Below are 23,721 nucleotides of genomic sequence, written 5' to 3'. Positions count from 1 at the left end.
CCGTCAAGCAATTAATTGAAAAAATATAAGAACAAGTTGAAAGTACAGTATTATGTTGTCCGATACTTTTGGCCTACATGCAGGCTATTATAGAGACAATCATGTTGACCTAAATTGATCCCTATATTACATCGTTAGTGCTTTTTCTTGCCTTTAATTCTTTCATATTTTATTGCAATATAAATTTTTATCTTTGACTACCAATTAAATATCGGTGTTCATGTCATCTTTTGTAAAACCGGACAAGCGCCATCTGCTATTGAATTTTGTTATTATTGTTCTTTGTCATTTGGCGCATGTCTTTATTCACCTTCTGTCATTATCGAACAATCCCACGCCGTACTTTTTGATTGGCCAATCGCCTAATGAATTATTTATTCACCGTTCTAAACGGGAGGAAAATGTTAATCGAAGATGGTGTACCCAGCAAGCTTATAATGTTTGTTAGTACGTAATGTATTTTCGCTGTAATTAATAATGCTGATGATCGGATTTAAATACAATTGAGTTTTTCCGTATAACTTATCCAAAATGATGGGTTTCGGAAAGGTCTCTATTATGATTTATTAGGACCTGATAATGATATATAACCTTGGTATAACCAGTAAGTCAGTTTTTTTTTACAAAAAGGCATCAATCATTTGGTTTTTGCAGAGATCGACTGTTTGTTGCAAGGGTGTTTTTTCCGATAAATGTATGGACCCTTGAAGCTTGGTTGGACGACATATCGAGTCTATCTAGCAAGACATTGTACAGTAGAAAACAAACCCGAAAGAAAATATGGATTTACCAGATATAGATTTAAGTCATTTGACTGAAGAGGAGAGAAACCAGATTGAGGCTGTAATGAAAAGACAAAAAGATGAAGAAGATAAAGAGGCTAAGATCAAGCGGTAAGTAGGTTATCTGATAGCCTCTGAGTAGGGCTCTCCTAATCAAAAATATAACCAAGCCCAGCAGTATAAAGTGTAAATTATATAAAATGTTGATCTACTTAGAGTGTTAAAATTGCATTTCATCATACAATTTTGTCGTAAAAAATGTTGAAAATCTCAAATCTCTTTTAAAATAATTTTATTTGCATTGTATTTGCCGTCATATTATGTCAACACAAACATATTAGTTGACGCAATACATGCATTAAAGACCCCTTCCCTGCAATTTTGGACGTTTTTTGGAAAATAATACATATATATCACTTTAAAAACATTAAACCATGTCATTCCTTGTCTTAAATGTACGTTTTATGGTAAATTATGATAAAAAGTGAGAAACAATGCACTACCTAAGTAGCTCGCGGCGATCGACCTCTCGTGGACGGTCTTAGGCCTAGCCTAGCTAGGCTTAGTTTTGTAGGCCTAGCTGGTAAACATCGGTAACGTACGAACATCGTACGCTACCTATATACCTAGCCTGACGTTGTATAGTTGCTGCATTAATTGTCTTTCTATTTTTGCCAGACTCCGTTGATACAAATTGGGGAAAACCCGGTATTTTCGCTGAAAAGACAGGAGTCTTCCATTTGTTTTGGCCTCACGATCGATCGAAAAGTGGGCGAATTACAGGTGAAAAACAAAAATATCAATCCGCGCGCAATGCATTTTGGGATTTATAGCGGGCCGCTATAATTATTAGAATCGACTTATTTTTCACATTTTTAACCATTTAAAGACAAAAAAAAGTTATCGCAATAGGATCATATAGTATTATTTTTACATTAAATATAGTTTGTGATCTTAAATTAGATCTAAAAAACGTAGGGAATGGGGCTTTAATATTGACGCATTGTACATTCTCAAGACTGATCGTTATTATTATTGCTTACTAATCATGACTTAATTTTGTCAGGCTTGGTCGAATATTATTTTCATTAAAGGCTGCAGCATAAATTATTATCCTATAGTTCGAGAATGAAATCTAGTAGTTGATTTATTTTGGTATGAATGTAAAATGCATGTTATCTAATTGTCATTGACAGTACATTGGCTATCTAGGTGCTATTGTACTTTCGTACCTAACCCAATTTAAAAGCATTCACCTGATCAAGAGCATGGTACAGTAAGTGACTATGGAGTCTTATGCCATCTTTAATGGTCATGTTGGGTGTGAAAGTACACAATTTTACACAGTAGGTTCTTTTTTAATTATACACCACTAGAAGAGGAAACAACCTTGTCCATCATACTTGGTTCAAATTAATTCATTGCCCAATTAAGCAACAGCTGGCGAGATCACCCTAGCATATAATTTTCCTTCACCAAAATGGCGAAAAATTGAAAATACATTTACCCAATTGATAACTTTTAAGCTAAATCTAAACAGGACATGTTTTGTGGTTTGAGCATGCCCAGTCCCAAGTTTACAACTTCCCATTTTTTTCAGCCTCAATCAACTATACATTAGCTTCTGCATGATACAGTTTCCTAATGCTTTCGTCCTCTTGAATACAACTGTCTAAAGGTGTGGCACGAAAATGATAACATTTTCAAAATAAACTAAATACTCTATGCCAAGAAAAATTATTGTTGGCCACGCCCATCTGACCCTAAAATGACAAAAATAAAGGTTGGCATTTTTTTGTGGGTGAGTCAAATAGTGCTTGTGAAACCAAATGGTCAAAAAATGTCTTTTTCAGAAGCATGCCACCATGAATCGATAACGTTATAACCCTACGTGGTTATACAGTAGTATAATATTCCTATTGTTTAAAAGGGAAAATCTGGGAAAAATTTTGAAACAACTGTTTCTCAACTGATTTGTGTTATATGGTCTATATATCCACCAAAAAAAAGTTCCACCTCATCTAGCCTGGGAAAGCCACCATTTTGGATTTTAAAATTAATTAGCCAGTCAGCCTCTGCTGGGCATGTCATTCAAGCCAAACCTTAAAATCCCTAAGACTTTTTAAACGCGCGTCTGATTGACTTATGAGCTGCGGTACCATCCCTACATGGCGAATTATAGCTTGTTTGTGAGATTGTTATCGGAGGTCAGGAAGGGGCTAAACTGGTTGATTTGTATTTTTTTGGACATGTGATGTACCGTCATTCCAGATGACGTCACGCATGATGAACTTGTATAAATTGTCATTCTTTTTAATGCAGCAGTGATGAACATACGGAACCAAAAGATACCAAATGGGAACAAACAAGACTTGGAATGTTGCATTATTTACCCATTGTGTTCTTGTTGAATTATAATAAAGGTTAAAGATGTATTGTCCCTTGAAACACAAAAAAATGAAGGTCAAAATATTCTAAAATTAAAGTGGCCATATCAAAGTAATATTAAAGTTATTCACTTTAAGTCGAAAATTCAAGCCAAAAACAACAAGTTTACGTAATTAACAGGTAAATTAGTTTAATTACATTTCATCTGGAAAATCGTCACGAGCGAAAGTAAACAAAGATTTCAAACTATGAGTACGCATTATGCATATGCTAAATTAGGATTGTTTACAACTCGTCACGGTTAAGAAGGTATTTTCACACAGATCATGAGGAAGTTTTATGATTATGCATACAGAGTAGCCAAACAAGTGCGTTTCATTATGGGATATGTTTTGATTGAAAATTTTGACTGGAAGTCAAAGTTATTTTTTTAACAAAAAAACGTCTGTATTTCAGTTAAATAATTTTTTTTTCGAAAAATTTTTGGTGATAGTTAATAACTATTATGCTACTTCAAAATGACCCACCTTTTTTCGAAATCTTTTATTTTTTATTTTGTTGGAATTAGTCAAAGGGACAATACATCTTTAAATAATATTAATAAAATAATAGGTTAATAAACATATGGTACCATGAGCAGCACTTTCACTGCTAACAACGGAAATCTCCATCTTTAGAAACACATCGCCAGACCACCAAAGACGAAAATTTCCTTTCTTTTTATTGTAGAGTAGGTACTGTATCTATGTACCTACCTACTGTAAAAATGTCAACACTCAAATTGATCGGTACATTTTACAATTTTATTGCGACCTACTATCATTGACCCCAGCTACTAGTGCATCTCTGTGTGTACGGATGTACAGTACAGAAAGAAAATACTGCAACTTTTACTACGAGCTGGCTTGCATAGATAGACCGTAGACTACGTTTTAGGCTTTGTTTAGTTATATTGTTTGGCTTTGTAACCTCAGTAATCTACATTCTGAACTTTGTAGGGTGTTTGTAACATTAATAAACAACCCTACGATGTTCTTAGTGAAGTAACAAGGTGTGAAAATGAGTGTGTTAATTTTGACTGGCGGAGGACAAGTTGTGAATTACTAAAAAATATTTATTTTTTAATCGTAATTGTTTCCTTTGTGCATGTTTACCTATAGTCTGGGCTCCAGACGGAGTTTTGTCTTAATATTAGTAAAAATATATATATTTTTGTGTATTACTTGAGTTTGGATACTCCGTCTGGGGAAACACGCACAAGTCACGCGGTTTGACACCAAGAATTCTTGGTGCATAAATTATCCAGTTGACTAGTTTAAGCCGCATGCCATTGGCTACTCATTCGTACGCAGTTTTAATATTCATATTTCAGAATTTCAAAGACTCAACAACTAAGATGATGCGCATGCGCTATGTTACGTTTAGACAATGTGTACTTGGATACATTGATGAAAGTTTCTGAAGGCTAGAAATGATTTTATATACCAAGTAGTCTGGTAAACATTTGATGGGATTTTTCCCAAGACACATGAAAACTCGTCTTGATATGATAGGCTAGCTTCTCCGCCAAATCAAACATTGAATGGATCATTTATTATGCGGAGATAATTTGATTTAATTCCCACCCAGACCCTGTCCTGTTATGTGTGGTGGTGTAGCCCTGTTGTGTGCCGGTCGGTGGTGGTATGTAGGCCTACCTTATTGGCGTTTTATTTGGCAGGTCATACGTGCGAGTTGAGTAGCCCTACGAAGAAGGCCTAGGCCAGGACTAAACAATTAATATACAAAACAACTTGGCAACACGATTTTATATTTCAACAGTTGTTCAGTCTCGATCGTACATTCAGCACTGTACGTACGTACTCGATCTTTTTTCACTTTGAAACAAAATGATCATTGGTTGATTCGAAATCCATATTTACATACCGCCCACCCCATATAGCCAAATACGGTATGATAACCTACGTCATTCTTATCGGATGTTTGCGGTCTGCAAATCGATTTCTATACGTGTTTCACAAGTCTGTATTTTCAGACAAAAATCGCGGTCGAAATAAAAACAAATAAATAAAAAAAAAAGACAATAAATACAGACTTGGGGCAAGTCTAGTTTACCTACTCAATTGCAAATATAAATTTCGCACGTTGGAAACGTTGAGACATGACGATGCAACACAGGTGAATGAACTAGGCCAACTAATAGTCGATCCAAAAACGATGCCGTCAAAAAAGATCGTAAAAAATTGATTGTAAATATAGTATCAGAACGGTGAGTCGGTCGCTCAGAAGAAGCTTTAGAAGCATTGTCCATGCTTCTAAAGGCGATGACAATGGTGTTTACTAACCCTATGGACCACCCTACGATCTGCGCGTAGATAGGCTACAAACAATACATAGTAGGCTACATTCGGATAACAATGACTTGCGCTTAGATATGAAGCAGTAATTTCTTTCTGTACTTTCTTACTGTACAGAAAACATACTGCAGACAATTTGCAGAAGTACAGTATTTGCCGATTTCTGAAAATTACTTTATTATCCTCATACGATGTTAGTATATTCATGTCAAAGTTTCAATTTCTTGAGATTTATGTTTTTTGAAAGAAAAACTCTAGGCCTACAGTACCGACCATAACTATAGTTATGGTCGGTATTGTAGGCCTAGCCCCCAGATTTGGATGCATCCGATGCATCAAGAATTTGTCAAGAGTGCGTCCTGAATATGTTTTTTTGATGTATCTGACGCTTTTTAGACGGACAGACCGTTATGATTGCTATTTTCCCCGACGCAGTTTTGTCAAATAAACAATGTCACTGTCAAGTACCTGTACAGCGAATCATGATTGCTACAGTGCAAACAATGCACTAGACTATTAGGCCTACATTAAAACACTGTAGATATGTATTACGACATGATTTACTGTATGCTGATAGATATTTATCTCGAACTAGGCTGTGGTAAAACTTGACGATGTTTGGTAATGAACAAAATCATTTTATTTCTAGGCCTAGTCTGACTGACATCGATTTTATTGAAAAAAAAACAACGCTTGACTTCCGCTCAAACTTCCCAGAGTACTGAGTTACTGCTGCTGGTATAAAACACCATGTGTGACTGTGTTTTAACGCGCCTAGCAGCAATTATGATGATATAAACAATTTTTTTAAACTCACTCTATAGCGATCTAGAATGCCATGACGTCAAATTGAAAGTAGCTAGCTAGGTTGTTTAATGTTTATAATGTTGTCACTGAATAAAATATTTGCATTGTATGTAATTGTAAGTGTGCCAATTTAATACTAGGTATTAATTTACTTTCTTAATATATAATATATGAGAATAAAATGAAATGGTTTTTTTTTTGTAATTACAATTTCCTTCTCTGTATTACAGCACCACACCCATGCTGGGTGGCACTAAACAAAGCCCAAAAGTTTATTGAATTTCACGTTTCACGTCAATAAAATATGTAAGGAATAACCTGCATAATAAATTTAGTTTGTAAAAAGTCAGTACTACTACACAAATAATAATATATATTCTTTATTCTTCAAATTTACTTCATTTCGACAATACGCCTATATAATTTGCAGCAGTAACGTTGTTAAATGAACAAAAAAACAACTTTCAACATATCATAAATTAATAAGAAGTAGAGTATCTGTAAACAGTTTTATAAAATCCATATGTGCAATTTTTGTAATACAGTACAGCATTACGTTGTCGAGAGGACTATCAATGATGATGTCGTGAGGTAATTTCCTGATTGATCGTAATCAAAACGGTACTGGGTTTGGTCTACTAGCGTTCCTGCTCCCAACCAGTACATCCATTCATAGAAGCTTTAATGAAGTAAGCTTACCTGGTGGTAATCATAGAACGGTTCCGAGATAACGACTATACTTCGGCTTTAGTCGATAGAAGATTGAAAAAATTGTTAGAGATAGAGTATACGATGTTTGATTATGTGTAGATGTGTGTTCTGTTCTTTTATTCAAATGATGTTATTTATTTAAAATGGACCTGAAATGGATTTTCGATTTTTTTCATTTTAGAATGATGTTTTGGGGGCTATTAGGTGTTGCTAGAATGTATATTGTTACAAAATATAAATTGGCCCTTTTGGGGAAAGCCCCATTTGAAAATCAAAAAAATTCGCGGGTGACGTCACTTTGCGAATATATTCCTATCCCTCCAATGGACAATTTGCAGTTTTTTGGCTATAACTCTTGAAATCTATGGAGTATTTTCTAAAAAATGCTTGTGCATTTGCAGAAACGTATTTAGAATTTTTTTAGATAAAATTATTACCGTATAAACGGTTATTCATCGAGTAAATGACGATTTAAAATCTTAAAATCAACGGTTTTTTTCTGGCAATACCGAAGTTGGCCTGGCAACGTTGTCCGGGGATACAGCTCTGTGCGCAATGATGCGTATTCATATTTTCCGTTCGTGTATTTTGTATCGTTCGTAATTTATACTGCTAAAATGTGTTAGTTTCTTTAGTTTTTAGTTTAGCAGAATTAAATTAGTAATATGAGATGATAATTGATTTGTCACGAATCAGGCAGTTCGAAAACGAATTTTATTCATATTTTACTTTGGCTTGACAATGAGCGCAGCAAGTTGTTGATATCGCTTTGGTCTTGGATGCACATGAAACGGAGCCTCGCCGCATGATGTGGGTGGTGGATCGACTCCGCGCACTGGATTGGGGGCCTAGGCCTAGTAAAGGTTTGGGAGGTAGGCCTTCTAAATTCGGGTTTTAGAACAAACGAAGTACATTTTAGGGACCTATATTTCAACAACATTAGATATTGAATAAATTAGTATTAGTGTCAACGCTTCGCGTATCTTTCCAGGCCATCGATCATTCACTGACTATCGGGCGGCATACACGCTCTCGATATCATCGTGTGTATATGTGACGTCGTAAATATAGAGGCTTCTGACGGCCGTTGAAATAGAATATTGCAATGGCGTGAGTAATTTTCGCTAATTTACCATGGTATCTTAAAATGTCGTTTTTACTCAAAATACTATACATTTTGTTTTTATTTGTATGAGTTTGTGTTAATTTGATACATTTAAATAACATGTGTGAATTTCTTGAAAATCGAAATTCCATTTCAGGTCCATTTTAATAGGCTACATTTTTTATATCAATTAATTAAATTATCGTAGATTGTATATTATGCGAAAAATATTATTAAATACATTTTTGATATAAATTATTATTATTATTATAATATTAATAAAAATATATTTGTTAGTATAAATTAAAAATATAGATACATGGTCGTGAAATCAACTGGCGCATGCGTGCCTACGGTTGTTTTGACGTTCCTCCTGTGTCCATATCCCCGACCGTACCAGGCCGACTTTGCTGACCAAAAAATTAAAGTTAAATTGTGACCAACGGAATAGAAAACTATAGTTCAAAGTTCACATTTTTTACTAGAGAAAATCTGTAATCCACAACACGTGTGTTTACCTCACGAGCGGTGGTCAGAGCATACACACCACACAGAGAAACTATCTGTTTAGGCCTAGCCAGTACTGTAGGGCGAAGAGGTAGGCCTATATTGTTTATCGCAGAGGCGTAGACTGGTTGCTGTCTGGGGGTGCAAAAATTGGAAATGCGTGCCTTGGGCTGATCTGTAAGAAAATTTTTGAAAATAGAGCTGCTAGGTCCCCGGAAGTTGAAATTATACATATTAATGATACTATAAAACGAAATTACAAGTCGACAGAAACAGTCAACCGTGGTTGGGATGGAGCTAAGAAAATTTAGAAAAATAGAGCTGCAGGTCTTCAAAAATTGCATCTTATACTTTGGAAACATGAGGCCTAGAGGCTTAAAAAAAAGTGGTCCGTTGTGCCTTTATTAGGGGGTGCATCCGCAAGCATAGACCCTTTTCAGTCGGGGAAATCAGTTTATACCTCCCAAGTGTATGCGTGCGTACAATCTGGACTTTCGAGTGGTGATTGTCATGATTATCACTTTTTATTCTGACGAGCTATAACAGATTGAAATTCACTGTAAAGATGAAAATAAGTGACCCCCGTTATTTAAATTTTAGACATTATGATGTCATAAAAATTAAAATATTTTAAACTCAAGCGAAAGACAGTTGATTGGCCTAGATAATTAAACATTTTTAGGGAAAATGGAATACAGAAAATGAAAAAGATAAAATTGTGAGTCACCTTTGATCCTGAAGAGCTATTATTTTGACAATATTTGTAACTAAAACGTGCGAAAATGGTCTAAATCAACATGTTCGTATGACGTCATTTAAATTTGAAATTGTGTCAATCTTTTTTAAAATGACTAGGAAAGAGTGGAAAATCATAATTCAAGAAAATATTTACATCTGAACAAATGAATCCAGACTTATGCCAAAACTATGTCAGTCATCTAAAAAAAGTAATTCCGGCTGTCATCAAGAGGAGAGGAAAAGCGAAAAGCATATTGATGTATACCAGTATTCTCAAATCAAACAGCCCTTTTCAGGGCTACCACAATCACAAAAGAGATTTTTTATTGCTAAAATAAAGTTTGTGTCTTTCGTATGAACATCATCATTCTCCTGTTAATAAAAGACCCATTGTTTTTTAATGAATATCTACAAACTTAAAAGCTTATTATATATAAATTCAAAAACACAACTTTAGCAAACATAACACTTTATTTAATATATTTTAATACAACAACATTATCCCACTTATATTTTCTATTGCAATTAATATGTATAAAATTAAAAGCTTACTACATATAAATTAACAAACACAGTTTTAGCAAACATTAACATTTTCATAATAAATATATTTTAATACAAAAACATCGATAAAATCAACAGTACAAAATTAATTATAAAATATATTTACATTACATGTTTTCTAGTTATTCTAAACTTAATCTTAGTTTTCGTTTCTTATTGCGCCGTGCGGCATCTATGGCAATGACACAGGTGCGCCAAACCTTCTTTTCTAGCGCACGTGCAACAGGTGAATAGCGAAAAGTTAATGATCTCACTTTAGCTAATCACTCTGTGTCGAACGTCCCTGCGTTTCTTGTATCACTAAGGTTACAATGAAGTCGTTCTTCTTCAGTGAAGTAAAAAGCCAGGAGCAGCTGTACGACTTTCTTGGTGTCTTCTTGCTCCCTCAGCAGTTTCATCATTAGTTCATGTTGGAGATCGTTCGGTGGGGACAGCTTTCGTCTTGGTACTGGAACTGAACTTGATGGTGTTTGTGGTGGTGGTCCATGTTGTTGTACTGGCATTTGTTGTTGTACTGGTGTTTTTTGTTGTGCCTACGTGTCTGTACTGTTTGTGTCTGTCTGGATTTGATGGCAATAATACGTTGATGTAGTGATCGTATGTCGTTCGCTTGTTGTGTAAGTTGTTGTTGTTGGATGCCAATGGTGTGTTGTATTTGTGATATGTTATCGTGAAATGTTCGTGTTTGTTCAGCCAATACCTGACAATCGCATTACTGTCCACCACCATCACCGTTCGCTTTCCATTGATCAGCCAATCGTCGTACTTTTTTCCACTTTCTTCAATCTCCGCTGTCATCTGGGCTATCTCAAGATCTCAAGATCTATTCCATCCAAATTGGTCCATCTGTAGTCATAGTCATCAGACTGGTCGCCGTTAATACATACAAAATACATTATAACATATTTTCATACATTAATGATGAAATTTCAGTTCAGTCGAATCTTAAAAGCAAGTAAGATTAATAATGGGCCATAGTACCCATGATGACGCTATGCAATTTGAAAAGTATCATGATGTTTACATGATTGTTTAAACTGAACTGAATCAGTGCTAAAATAGTATTACAGCAACGGACGAATTTGTATGCGGGGAGCCATATATGTATGTTGTGCCATTGGCCATTACCACCTGACTGTTAGCGGGGTGTATAGAAATATCATTCTGTTCCCTGATAGGTGTACCAGCGAGTACCTCAACGTCAAGGTTCTTAATGACGAGGCAGTTGAAAGTCTTACTATCACGCGTAGAGGTGACGTTTGTCTCACCAATAACCTGTAACGGTGAAAAACCATCAGCCTGGTGTGCTGTTTGATTGCTAGGCTTAATCTGGATGCCGGAGAAATTTGAGTTTGATTCACGAATCATGTTGCCAGTAGCGCCGCTGTCAATAGTGTGAATAGTATTATAGCCGTGAAAGGCGGACCTGTATCTGAAGAGTTACTGGTGGAATCCTGTTCAGTAGCTGTAAAGATGTCTGCGGCCCAGGCATGTGCCATGTAGCGGCGATCACATTCTGGAAGTCAGGTCTTTGGTAAAACCGCTGAAATATTGCTATTTTTTATCTCTAATAATGATGTCATTGCTTGTGAAATTTCAGGCTTGATAGACGCCAGTGTGCGGGAGCAGAGCTCTATGCCGTATCTCTGTTTAATGAGTTAGGGAAGTGAAGGGTGAATTAAGTATAGCCATGTAAGTGTGAATAGGTTTTCGATTGAAGGAGTGAGTTCTTCATCTTAAGCAATGGGTTGATTGTGATGGGCTATAACACTATATGTTTGGAGAAGATTGTCATCAATGAATGTAAGCAAACGTTGGTAAAGGTCCACTAGATTGGACTCCGTAATGCAATCGTATGCACTACCAAATACAAGGTAGTGTTTCTGGTAATGATGGGGCAATAAGTTAGCGATTTGCCATAACATTAGATTTAACATGGTTACTTTCTGCTGTGTGGTTTGTGTATGTTTACGAAGTGTACTGAATGAAAACGTTATTCCTCCAATTAACAAGTTTTTACGGCAGCTATAATAAGTCAGTCGCTCGCCTGATGTGCAATAATAACGGCCGTTTAATGCTAAGTCTGTGTAAACAGTAGGGTCGATATCCTTGTGTGTATAGAATGTATTGCGTAAGATTTTAGATTAATGCTGCCACCATGCCCAACTTAGTATTAATAGACAATCCTCACACAGATAATACAACTGAATAACCGATACTTGAGGTATAAACGTGTTTCAGATACATGCCACCATTAAAACATTTTTGGCAATCAACCGTTCTCAATATGCTTTTTTACACAGGTCTTTCGAAATATAGCTAGGACGCTAACACGCGTTTGTGTCACCCAGATGGCTGTCTCTTGACAACATTGACGTTCAAACACGTTTGTGTCATGCACGGAGCAAACCATTTTGAGACCCTGGTCATTGGCTACATATCTATCTGTATTTTTATTTTGGTAAAGATATTGCAATAACATTTTGAGTAATTTAAACAAACAAACAAACACACATGATCGACTACATATACCTCCTTTGCGGAGGTAAATAATGTCAAGTACAGAGTTTATGGGTCCTATGCGTTGTGTTATATCAATATATTCCATGAAAATTTAATCATCTGATATATTAAACTGTTAGGATGGGGATAACTCAAGGCATGAGCTTACATATATACTTATAAATAAGAATTCCTCAGTCAATTGTAAAATATAACTGGAATTTAACTCTACATTTTATGTTAAAATAATTATTATATGAACCTATTGCGATCATTTTATTCATCTTTAAGTGGTTAAAATGTGAAAAATAAGGCGATTCTAATTATTATAGCTGCCCGCTATAAATCCCAACATGCATTGCTTGCGGATTGATATTTTCATATTGTGATGTGATGCACCCACTTCGAATGATCGCTTGAAAGGTAAACAAAAAAAAGGACCCGGTCTTCCCCAGATTTTACCAAAAATTGAAAGACAATTAATTTAGCAACGAAACAACGTCAGGCTAGGCTTACAGCTAGTGTACGATGTTCGTACGTTACCACTATTTACCAGCTAGGCCTACAAAACTGAGTCTAGCTAATTTAGGCTAAGACTATCCTCGAGAGGGCATTCAACACGAGCCATTTAGCTAATGCATTGTTTCTTTTTAAAAAAAATCATAATTTACCATAAAACGTACATTTAAGACAAGAAAAAATTGTAGGTCTAGAAGTGCTGAATTCTGTTTATTTTGTGTCATAATATGGTTTCGATCCAAGTCGGCCCTAAACCGTCTCGGCCAAAGTCAAGTCGGCCCCAAGTCAACTCGGCCGCAAGTCAACTCGGCCGCAACTCAACTCGGCCTCAAGTCAACTCGGCCTCAACTCGGCCTCACGTCAACTCGGCCAAAAAATAATCGGTCAACTCGGCCCATTAAAGTATGGAACGCAAAAAGTGCAAATGAAGGGGATTGATAAAATAATATTTCTTCACAATTTTTTAACTATGAATAATTCTGACTTTTAATGAATATTACTATTTAGACAATAATATATTTAGCAAAAAAAATAGAAATGATTTCACCAACTTTCCTTTATTTACGTTTAATAAAATTTCGTAGCTGAGCCTCCCCCTGTGCGTTTGCCAGCTTTTTCGATATCTACAACTGCTACGTGTTTTCGCTGACCGGGGGATTCCCCTTTTTTAAAAACGCAAATCATGCACAAAAACGATGTACGATCATTTTTTCTATGGCCAAATGGTGGAACGTAGGCCTCCGTCTTCGATTTCCTAAAATACGGTACCTGCACATGTTTTTTGTAACACGCAGGTAGTTCTATTCATATCGGCAATGAGTTCATTTTTTTATATGATATTATATTTTTTATTTCTTCATTTTTATTAAAACGTGGATAGTAAGAATCGTAATAATATTAAGCACTTTTTGCGTTCCATACTTTATTGTGGCCGAGTTGACCGATTAGTTTTTGGCTGAGTTGACGTGAGGCCGAGTTGACTTGAGGCCGAGTTGACTTGAGTCCGAGTTGACTTGAGTCCGAGTTGACTTGGGGCCGACTTGACGTGGGGCCGACTTGACTTTGGCCGAGACGGTTTGGGGCCGACTTGACCTGCACCCCATAATATATGCAGGAAGTGTACATCACGGGACCTACTGTAATAATCTAATTTTTTTAGTGATGACGTCATAATATTAAAACATGATTAACTTGGTAGGTAATAACCTGAGCAACAATATATTACAATTTGGAAGAAAATTGAGCATGTTGAACTAGATACACAATTACTATGACAAAACAGATGAAAATACCACTTTTGAAATTCTACTGACCATATGTTGACGTCACAACATCCGATGTTTCATATCTACAATTCAGCAGCTTTTATAATCTTGAAGTTATAAACATGATGGTTACCTTTCATTCGGAGGAGCTATAACAGATTAAAATATGCTTTATAATATATTAAATATAATTATTGATCTGTGCTGGGGAATTGGAGTGAATGGTGAAAATAAAAAGTACCTCGTCTGCCTCATTTGGGGGAAAATAAGGCATGGATAAATGAGACACTATTGAATGTGATGTATGAAGAAAGAGAACCAAATGTTTTCAATTCCATATTTTGAGAGTCATTTAGTTTCATTGACATCAATGATGAACTTTATTAAAAATTCATTTTTCTCGTTTTTTATTTTTAAATGCTTTATTATTAAGTTTCAATAACAAAAATTTTGACAATCACAAATACAATATTGCCGGTGCCTCAAATGTTTTAGTAAACTACACTTGCACGATGTTGATCCAACCACTAATGGCTATATGAATGTATTATAATACTAATATTTTTTGCTTGTGGTGGATCATCAATATATTCCATTGGGACTACAATTACTGCAATGTAATATACAGCTGTCACTATTAACATTGACTTATGTAGACAACTTGTTTATTGCTAGCAAATACATACTCCGCAGTAGTGAATCTATTGGAGGCGTAGGGGGTGTACACCCCCACTTGATTCGCAGTTTATCACATTGAAAGCATGTGGTAAGTTTGATCGAATTCCACCAATCAGATAAGTCGACACAAACATCATGTTTTATTTATTTTATTTATTCAATTTCCAGGTATACAGACAACAACATTAACAAACGAAGTGTGGATGGAGTACCCTGTGAATTGCCAACAGTGCAAGCACTATCAAAGTGGCTCTCCAATACTCCAAACCACATACATAAATCACATAAAAATTGAAGACACACATAAACTTTAAAATATATAAAATACAGATCAAAAGATCATAAATATGAAAACTACAAAATGACATAAACAAATTGAGCAATCAACAATTATAAGAAATAATTGTAATTACACAAAGAAATGCACAGTTTAAAGTTCAGTAATAGTTGAATGAAGAGAGTTTTTAAATTGGCTGAAGCTAAATAAAAATCAGTCTTTGATGGGGTCAGGGATATTTTGCCAAATACGTGGAAACTGATTGAATAACGAGAATTTTAGACAATTGGTTCTTGCAAATTTGTGTTTAAAAATAACTTTTTCAGGGTGTCTAGGGTTAAAAGCAATATAATTGTGTATGTCAAAATCAATATGACCATAAAAACACCTAACTACAAAAATAATACTGAGATACTTTAATCTCTGGTCAATCGAAGGCAACTTTAACCTAAGTAATCGCTCCTCGTAACCACCAGGAACACATAACTTGGTGACTCGACGAAGGGATTTATTAATAGCAGTAATGTGCTGCTTTTGATGTGGAACCCAAATGGGGGCAGCATATTCCAGTATTGGTCTACATAACCCATTAAAAAGACGAAGCATAATATCCGAGTCATTTACTGCCACAAAGCGTTTAATAAACCCAAGAATTTGGAGCGATTTAGTAGAGACGGCATTAACATGCTTGGACCAAGAGAGGTCAGAAGAGAAATGGATACCAAGGTATTTGTGGGAGGAAACAGGAGAGAGTTCAACAAAACGGATACTATAAAAATTGTGGATGGGATTTCTCCTACGTGTAATATGAAGAACCTTGCACTTAGCGGCATTCAACTTCATGGCATTGTTTTCACACCACTCATCTATGCGATTTAAATCATTTTGGAGAGAAACTACATCAACATTAGAGCATATTGGCCGAAATATGACTGTATCGTCAGCATACTGCCTGACTTTGGAGGTGACAGACATTGGAAGGTCAAAAACAAACGCATTAAATAGGATGGGGCCCAAAACAGTGCCCTGTGGAACCCCGGAATTGACATCATTCCATTCGGACACCTGACCATTAATGAGGACATGTTGCTGCCGACCTGAAAGAAATGAATCTATCCAGCCTAGCATGTGCCCACACACTCCGAAATCATGGAGTTTATGAAGAAGCTTAGAGTGGCTGACGTGATCAAACGCCTTTTCCCAGTCCAGAAAAATAGCATCAATAACAGGAGGATTGGCAATATCAAGGGTTTTAGCCCATTCATGGTATAAATAGGTAGCTTGAGTAACACATGAGCGGCCTGGATAAAATCCATGTTGAACAGGGCTAATAAAACCATTACGCTGCAAGTGTTGGAGGAGATAATCTGCCACAAAGCGCTCAAGTACTTTACCCACGACTGAACAAAGTGAAATAGGTCCATAATTCGATATTTCGTTTCTGTTACCAGATTTGAATATCGGAACGACATTGGCTAGCTTCCAATCCAAAGGAACTCTACCCTGATCAAGAGATAATTTAAAGATCCTACACAGGATAGGAGAAATGATCGGGGCAGCCATACTTAACATTTTGGGAGTAATCCCGCCGGGTCCAGGAGATTTATTTGTATCTAAGGATAACAGAGCTCTAAAAGTTGTGTTATTATCAATACAAATATGAGATGAAGAAATAATATCATTATGCTGACAATTAGCCGTTTCATTGGTTAGACTAAAACTGTCGTCTTTGGTAAAATTAGAATGAAAGAAGTTAGCAAAAGCATTTGCAACTTCAACATTTGAATTAATAACATTACCGTTATGAGTAAAGTTAGTTTCAGAAGTTGATTTGCGTTTCTTTTTTACATATGACCAAAATCGTTTGGGGTTTCTCTTACATCCAATGCTTAGGTTGTGTAAGTATTCAAAGTGTGATTTTCTCGTAAGTGTCCGCAAATTATTTCTAAGTTTTTTGTACTTCTCCCATTTATGTACATTGTTTGGATGTCGTTTAGCAGCCCTAAATAATCGCCTCTTTTTACGTGACAACTGAATGAGTTCACTAGTTATCCACATTACGAGATCTACTTTTCACCTTAGGTACACAATCGTCAATGGCTGCGAGAAACAGGTCTTTAAAATACGACCAAGTTAAGTCAATGTTAGGCTGGTTAAAACACAAATCCCATGGGACTGCATTCAAAGTCCGAAAAAGATCAAACACAATGTTGTAATTTGTCACTTTTAACGATCATCATAGATGTTGAACTCTGTTCAACTTCAACGATATTGCAATCAAAACTCAACGCAATTCAACACAACAACTTACTATTACCATCTACTACTTAGCCAAGATTTTTATTAGAGGAGTTTCGAATTTAACAAAATGAATAGGCTAGGCCCAAAGACCGTCCATGAGAGAACATTCACCGCAAGCTACTTTAGGTAGTGCAAAATTAATTTCTAATCAATTTCGCGTACATTTTAGGCCATTTTGAGAATTTCAAAATTGTCTAAATTGTTTGCGTTTTGCGCAGCTCGTAAAAAGCGTGGAAAAATGGTTTTTGCAATTGATTTTTGTTTTTCATACCTTCTGTAGTAGATTACATTCATTTTGATGAACTTTAATTGCAAAATAACAACCCATATGTGCATGTTAAAGTTTAAGAATCGTGTGCTAAAAAATGGGTAATTTAATGCAAATTTGTGCAAAAAAATACCTATTTTTAATCAGTAGACTTGCCCAAGTTTGTATTCATTGTCTTTTTTAAAATGTATTTGTTTTTATTTCGATTTTTGTCTGAAAATACAGACTTGTGAAACACGTATATATGGAAGGCAATCACCGCCAAATATACAATTACAAACATACAATATATTGGTGGAAATATACAACGTACTCGCAGAAACGTACAACGTACTCGCAGAAACGTACAACGTACTCGCAAACGTACAACGTACTCGCAGAAATGTACAACGTACTCGCAGAAATGTACAACGTACTCACAAAAACGTACAACGTGTTCGCTGAAACAGACAAACACAAAAACGTACAACGAAGTCGCGAAAATGAATGCTCAGAAAATAACTATGGATCGTCCATTATATAAAGGGTATGAAGGATGAAAATATTATAATATCGTGTTGCCAAGTTGTTTTGTTTATTAATTGTTTAGTCCTGGCCTAGGCCTCCTTCGTAGGCCTACTCAACTCGTTCGTATGACCTGCCAAATAAAACGCCAATAAGGGGCACACAACAGAGCTACACACTACCACACAGGGACAGGGTCTGGGCTGAGTGAGAATTAAATCAAATTATCTCCGCATAATAAATGATCCATTCAATGTTTGATTTGCGGAGAAGCTAGCCTATCATGTATCAAAACGAGTTTTTATGTTCTTGGGGAAAAATCCCATCAAATGTTTACCAGACTACTAGGCATATAAAATCATTTCTTAGCCTTCAGAAACGTTCATCAATGTATCCAAGTACACATTGTCTAAACGTAACATAGCGCATGCGCATCATCTTAGTTGTTTGAAATTCTGAAATATGAATATTAAAACAGCGTACGAGTGAGTAGCCAATGGCACGTGGCTGAAACTAATCTACTGAATAATCGTATGCACCAAGAATTCTTGGTGTCAAAACATGTGACTTGTACGTGTTTCCCCAGACGGAGTATCCAAAATCAAGTAGTATACGTATGAAACGCCATATGTGCCAAAATATTTATCTTTTTACTATAAAGAACAATACTCTGTCTGGAACCCAGACTATTTAATCAGTCACATACATAGTGCTGATTAATCCCATTTCATAGAGCGCATTGTGCTAATGATTATCCCATTTCGCCATAGATTTTAATGTGTTATTTCTAAATCAATTCTCTTTCACATGCGTTACAAAATTGTAATAATAATAATTAAAAAATTAGAATAACGTAACTTGCTTAATTTCATCTCTACAGTATATTTCAATCTGTCATAGCTCCACGTAATAAAAAGTGACCCGTATTAATTAAACTAATTACAATGTATAGAAATAAAAGTGGAATGAACCTACATAAGACAAAAAAGAACACTAAATGTTAACATTTTAAAGAAAATAGGTTAACATTTTAAAATTGATATATATGTGAATATGAAGACACTTAAAAAAAAATGAGGGTTACTCTGCATTCTAAACTATAGAGTATCACGGTGTGACGTCACAACGATAGCGGGCGTTGCATGGTTGCTAGCCAACCAAAAAATGCGTTCAACGCTACTATGATGAAAAACTGTAAAGATCTGTATTTCTATCAAATTATGTATCTTAGCTTGATTTTTTGTAACTTAAACTGAAGTTGAAGAATAAATAGATTATTAAAACAAATATTTAGTGATCTTTTGAAATTTTAGTTTGTTTTTATTGAAAATTATTAAGTTTTAAAATGACTACTTCAATAAGCCTATTCCAAACCATTGGTGGGAGTTACTTAGGCAGGTTGAACGCATTTTTGGTTGCGCTAGCCTACCGTTGTGACGTCAGCACCGTGATACATTTTGAAATTATGCATATTTCAACTGACCAAGTTTGACCTCAATTTAAAAAGTGAATATATAAAACAAAAATTGCCTAAAACTTGCTCTAATTTAGTTGAAAATTGACCTGAAGTTTATTAGCACTGAATTTAGTATAAATATTATAACTGGTTGTAAAGATATCTGCAAAGTTTTTTTTTATCACTGTAAAAAGCTGATTTAAGGGATTCCTGGCCATATGGAACTAAAAATGAATATATCTTAATTGCCAGACAAAATAGGATAAGGAAAGAATATGGAAAGAAAGAAGATGCTTTAGCGCAGGTTTTGTATAGATATATATAGCCATATATCGCCCTGTTTCTGCTGAAAAAAATCAAAATAATCGATTATTCCCAAGTACCACAAACCACAGAATTGTCCGCGTTGCAACTGAAAATTGTCTCAGACGTTATCCTGGTAATCGCTTCTTAAAAAAATCACTACTATACTACTCTACTAGCTAGGCTAGGCTACATATCTCTACCGAAAATGACAGGCCTAAAAAAGGACATGCAAAACATTGTTAGCCTGGACTGGCGGGATGTAACGGTGTACCAATTAAACACAGAATCCTTTTTATTCCCCTGGAGTCTCTCACTATGATTCTCCCCCACAAATAATAATAATCGCATGTTATCTCATCTGTCCACATCGTCGTTTTGCTGATCGCGCAAATAAACAGCATGCTTTGTGAGTGAGTGTTGCCATACTGACGAGTTGACTAGAGGTCAACATGTGGTCAATAATCTCTATTTGTGTTGTAGCTAAAAATGGATTGAGTGTTTTTAATCGGTTATGTTATTTTGCGCCGTTTCTGCTGGCCAAAAATAATCGGTTAATAACTGATTGTTACTGCTCAGCAGCAACAGGCCCTTAGTCATCCTGAGATAGGCTTCATGCCAAATTATTAAAATTTGTATAATTGTTTTTTCTTTGTAGGGTGTTAGAAGATGATCTTGAAAACTACACGCAGGCAGTACATCAAGTGAGCAAAGAGGCAAAAGAACGAGGGTTAAATGTCAGTGGTGCCTACTGCCAAATATGTCACAAAGTCAAGTTCGCTGATGGTGTGGGTCATTCATGTAATTATTGCCAAACAAAGTCATGTGCTCGATGTGGGGGTAAAGTTACACTTCGCTCAAATAAGGTGAGAATAGGCATTACATTTTTTTTATCCTTGAACAGAAATGATTATTCATTTGACATTCAAGTCTTCAAACATCTTTTTTTTTAATGTATGTTTTAGTGTTGAACTGCCTGTAATCAGACACATTTGGGTCTGGAAAAAGTATTTGCTTTCCAGGAGTACAGCTGAGAGGGAATTTGAGCATGGCTACCGTAAATCTTGATTGGTTTTTAGGGTGGGTTACTATTAGAAGGGGGTTTACTATTAGAGTAGTGGGTTACTATTACTAATCTTAAATTAGGCATCTGAAAATAGTAACCCAACTATTCCGGTCAGCAACTCATACCAAAATAATAACTTTATTTTATAAACTCAAAAACACTCAATCCTCCCCCACTCCGGAGATCAACATGCATTATCTCCTTATTTTAAAAATATGCCTGCATCAAAAGTGTTTGTGACCCTAATAGATACCCCCATGGGTTACTATTAGAGTAGTGGGTTATTATTATATATTGACTAATAAGGTAGGTTGCTATTAGAGTGTGGGTTACTATTAGAAGGGGGGTTACTATTAGAGTGTGGGTTACTATTAGAAGGGGGGTTGCTATTAGAGTGTGGGTTACTATTAGAAGGGGGGTTACTATTAGAGTGTGGGTTACTATTAGAAGGGGGGTTACTATTAGAGTGTGGGTTACTATTAGAAGATGTACAGTATAGTTCTTCACTTTTGTGTTAAATTTGGATAAGCATTGTAATTTAATAATACTATGACCTCCAGGTAATTTTATTTATTTAAATTTTATTTGAACCATATTTAATGAGGGTAATCCATCCGCAAAACAGATACAATACACAAAATACAACAATAACAGAAAAGTTAAAGAAAAACAAAAGCTTATAAATAAAATAAATTACAATGAGAATTAAAAATCTGAATGAGAAAATTTGGAATATAGTAAATAACTGATGTTAAATTAAGCAAAAATAACAAATATATATACTTTATATCTCATATTTTATAATTTAAAATCTGGAAAAGGATTACTGTACATAGTTTGGGAAAAGTCATGAGTCTAGTTTTGAATGAGGAAAAGGATAAACAATCAAATTTAGATGTGCACTTAGACAATACTTAATAATAATACTTACAGGACAACTTGACCGATCGAGGACCATATTTTAACAACGTATTAGGGTTATACATATGATTTCAGAACCATCGCTAAAATTAAGGATATTGCCACACGCGCTCGCCGTACAGCCGTCGCCGTAAATTGCTGTGACGTCACAGATGCATCGCAAAATTTACGTAATGAGTTTTCTGGCAAAGTCTGGCAAATCGCTAACATTTCTAGTAATTTACGGTGACGGCTGTACGTCGAGTGAGTGCGGCGATATCCTTAATCTCGCGATTGTTCTGAAATCATATTTACGATTTGGCCCTGAGACGATTCGACCCGGGCTGATTCAGCCCACTTTTGGTGGGCCAAAACATCTCACTTTAGACCATATTCATGTTTTTTGGTATTTATTTATTTAAAGTTAAGTTTTTAAAGGTGTTTAACAATTTGTATTTTATTGATACTGACAATGTTGATATAATATATAAAATAAATTACTAAAAAAACGTAATTTTATATTCAATTTATTACTTCGAAAACTTTTTCGTGCATTCTCCAAGCGGCCAACAGAGGGTGTAACTTGTTTACATCGTTTGCGTGACTAAAAAATGATCATTTTCGACAATGTTTTTAAAATGTTTGCTTTATTGCATCTTTATCCCTAGTAAATAGTACTACCCCATAGTCTCTCTGAAAATAAAGTTTGGGGAAAAAAGCTTATCTTAAATTTATAAAATACATATCAAAGCCGATAAATTTAAGTGTGCTAAATCATCTCAGGGCTGAATGGTCCCGAGCTAAATGGTCCCGAGCTAAATGGTCCCAGGCCGAATCCTCTCAGGACCGAATCGTCCCGCTACCACACAAGCCACATTGTAAACAATGCATTGCTAGTTAACAAGCTTGGGTTAGTGCAAATCTAAATTTAATTGTTTAATTAATGAAATGTTATGGATAAAAGAGTTGAAACCGTCACTACACTTAACAAAAAAAATGACTCAATCAAAGCAAAATTATTTAACAATTGATGGAGGAGCTTTTAGGCTTTTCAGTCTTTTTTATTAATAATAATATATTTCCTGTTACCCTTTGGTACTTTGTATTTTGTTCATTTTACTCATTTGTTCTTGAGAATGGTTGCATGTTGGTTTTCCGAAACGTTGATCTTTTTTATCATTAAATTTTATTTTGAAGACCTCCAGGTAAAACCATTTTAGATTTAAAGCAGGTTTTTTTTCAACGCAAAAATAATGGGAAATGATAATAATGATATTACAAGATTTTATCGGGAATCATAAATATGATTTGCAACTGCAAGGGAAAAAGACACTATGTTTGGCCTAGCTAGGCTACTTGACTTCCATACTCTCCTCCTCGATAGGCCTACCAGCCTACCGTGATTTGTGCTTGTTCTTAGCATTGTCCAAGAAAAATTGTTTAATTTGCATAAATATATATTTTTTATTTCAATGATGCAGTATGTCTTTAATTCGTTAAACTCTTTGTTAATTCAGACTGCCTGTGACGTATGTTATCTGCTACATTTTTCAACCACCACCATTTAAACTTATTTTTATTTTAACCAGTGGCCATGACTTATTTTGGCCTCCATCCACACACCTTTATCCTAATTTTGTTATTTCAGTTATCGAATACTATATATTATTATCATGTGATTGTATTTATTTGTTTGTGGAAAATCAATGTTCACCCAAAAAAA

The 23,721-nt window shown here is 35.2% G+C and overlaps 1 protein-coding gene across 8 annotated transcripts in view; it reads left to right on the top strand.

The window, feature by feature from the left end:
* Positions 1 to 324: 324 nt before the first annotated feature.
* The window catches only part of LOC140063593 (regulating synaptic membrane exocytosis protein 2-like), a 185,689-nt gene continuing 162,292 nt past the window's right edge, over positions 325 to 23,721 (top strand). For 7 of the 8 annotated variants that reach the window (XM_072109991.1, XM_072109990.1, XM_072109995.1 and 4 more), the window contains exons 1-3: positions 325 to 447; positions 655 to 893; positions 20,691 to 20,898. In XM_072109991.1, the coding sequence (XP_071966092.1) occupies positions 781 to 893; positions 20,691 to 20,898 (321 nt within the window). In that variant the 5' untranslated portion in view covers positions 325 to 447; positions 655 to 780. The other variant, XM_072109989.1, reaches the window with a different exon arrangement.

The sequence above is a fragment of the Antedon mediterranea genome, chromosome 1 (genome assembly GCF_964355755.1).
Source record: "Antedon mediterranea chromosome 1, ecAntMedi1.1, whole genome shotgun sequence".
Classification (NCBI taxonomy): Eukaryota; Metazoa; Echinodermata; class Crinoidea; order Comatulida; family Antedonidae; genus Antedon; species Antedon mediterranea.
This window is presented reverse-complemented; position numbering and strand designations above follow the sequence as displayed.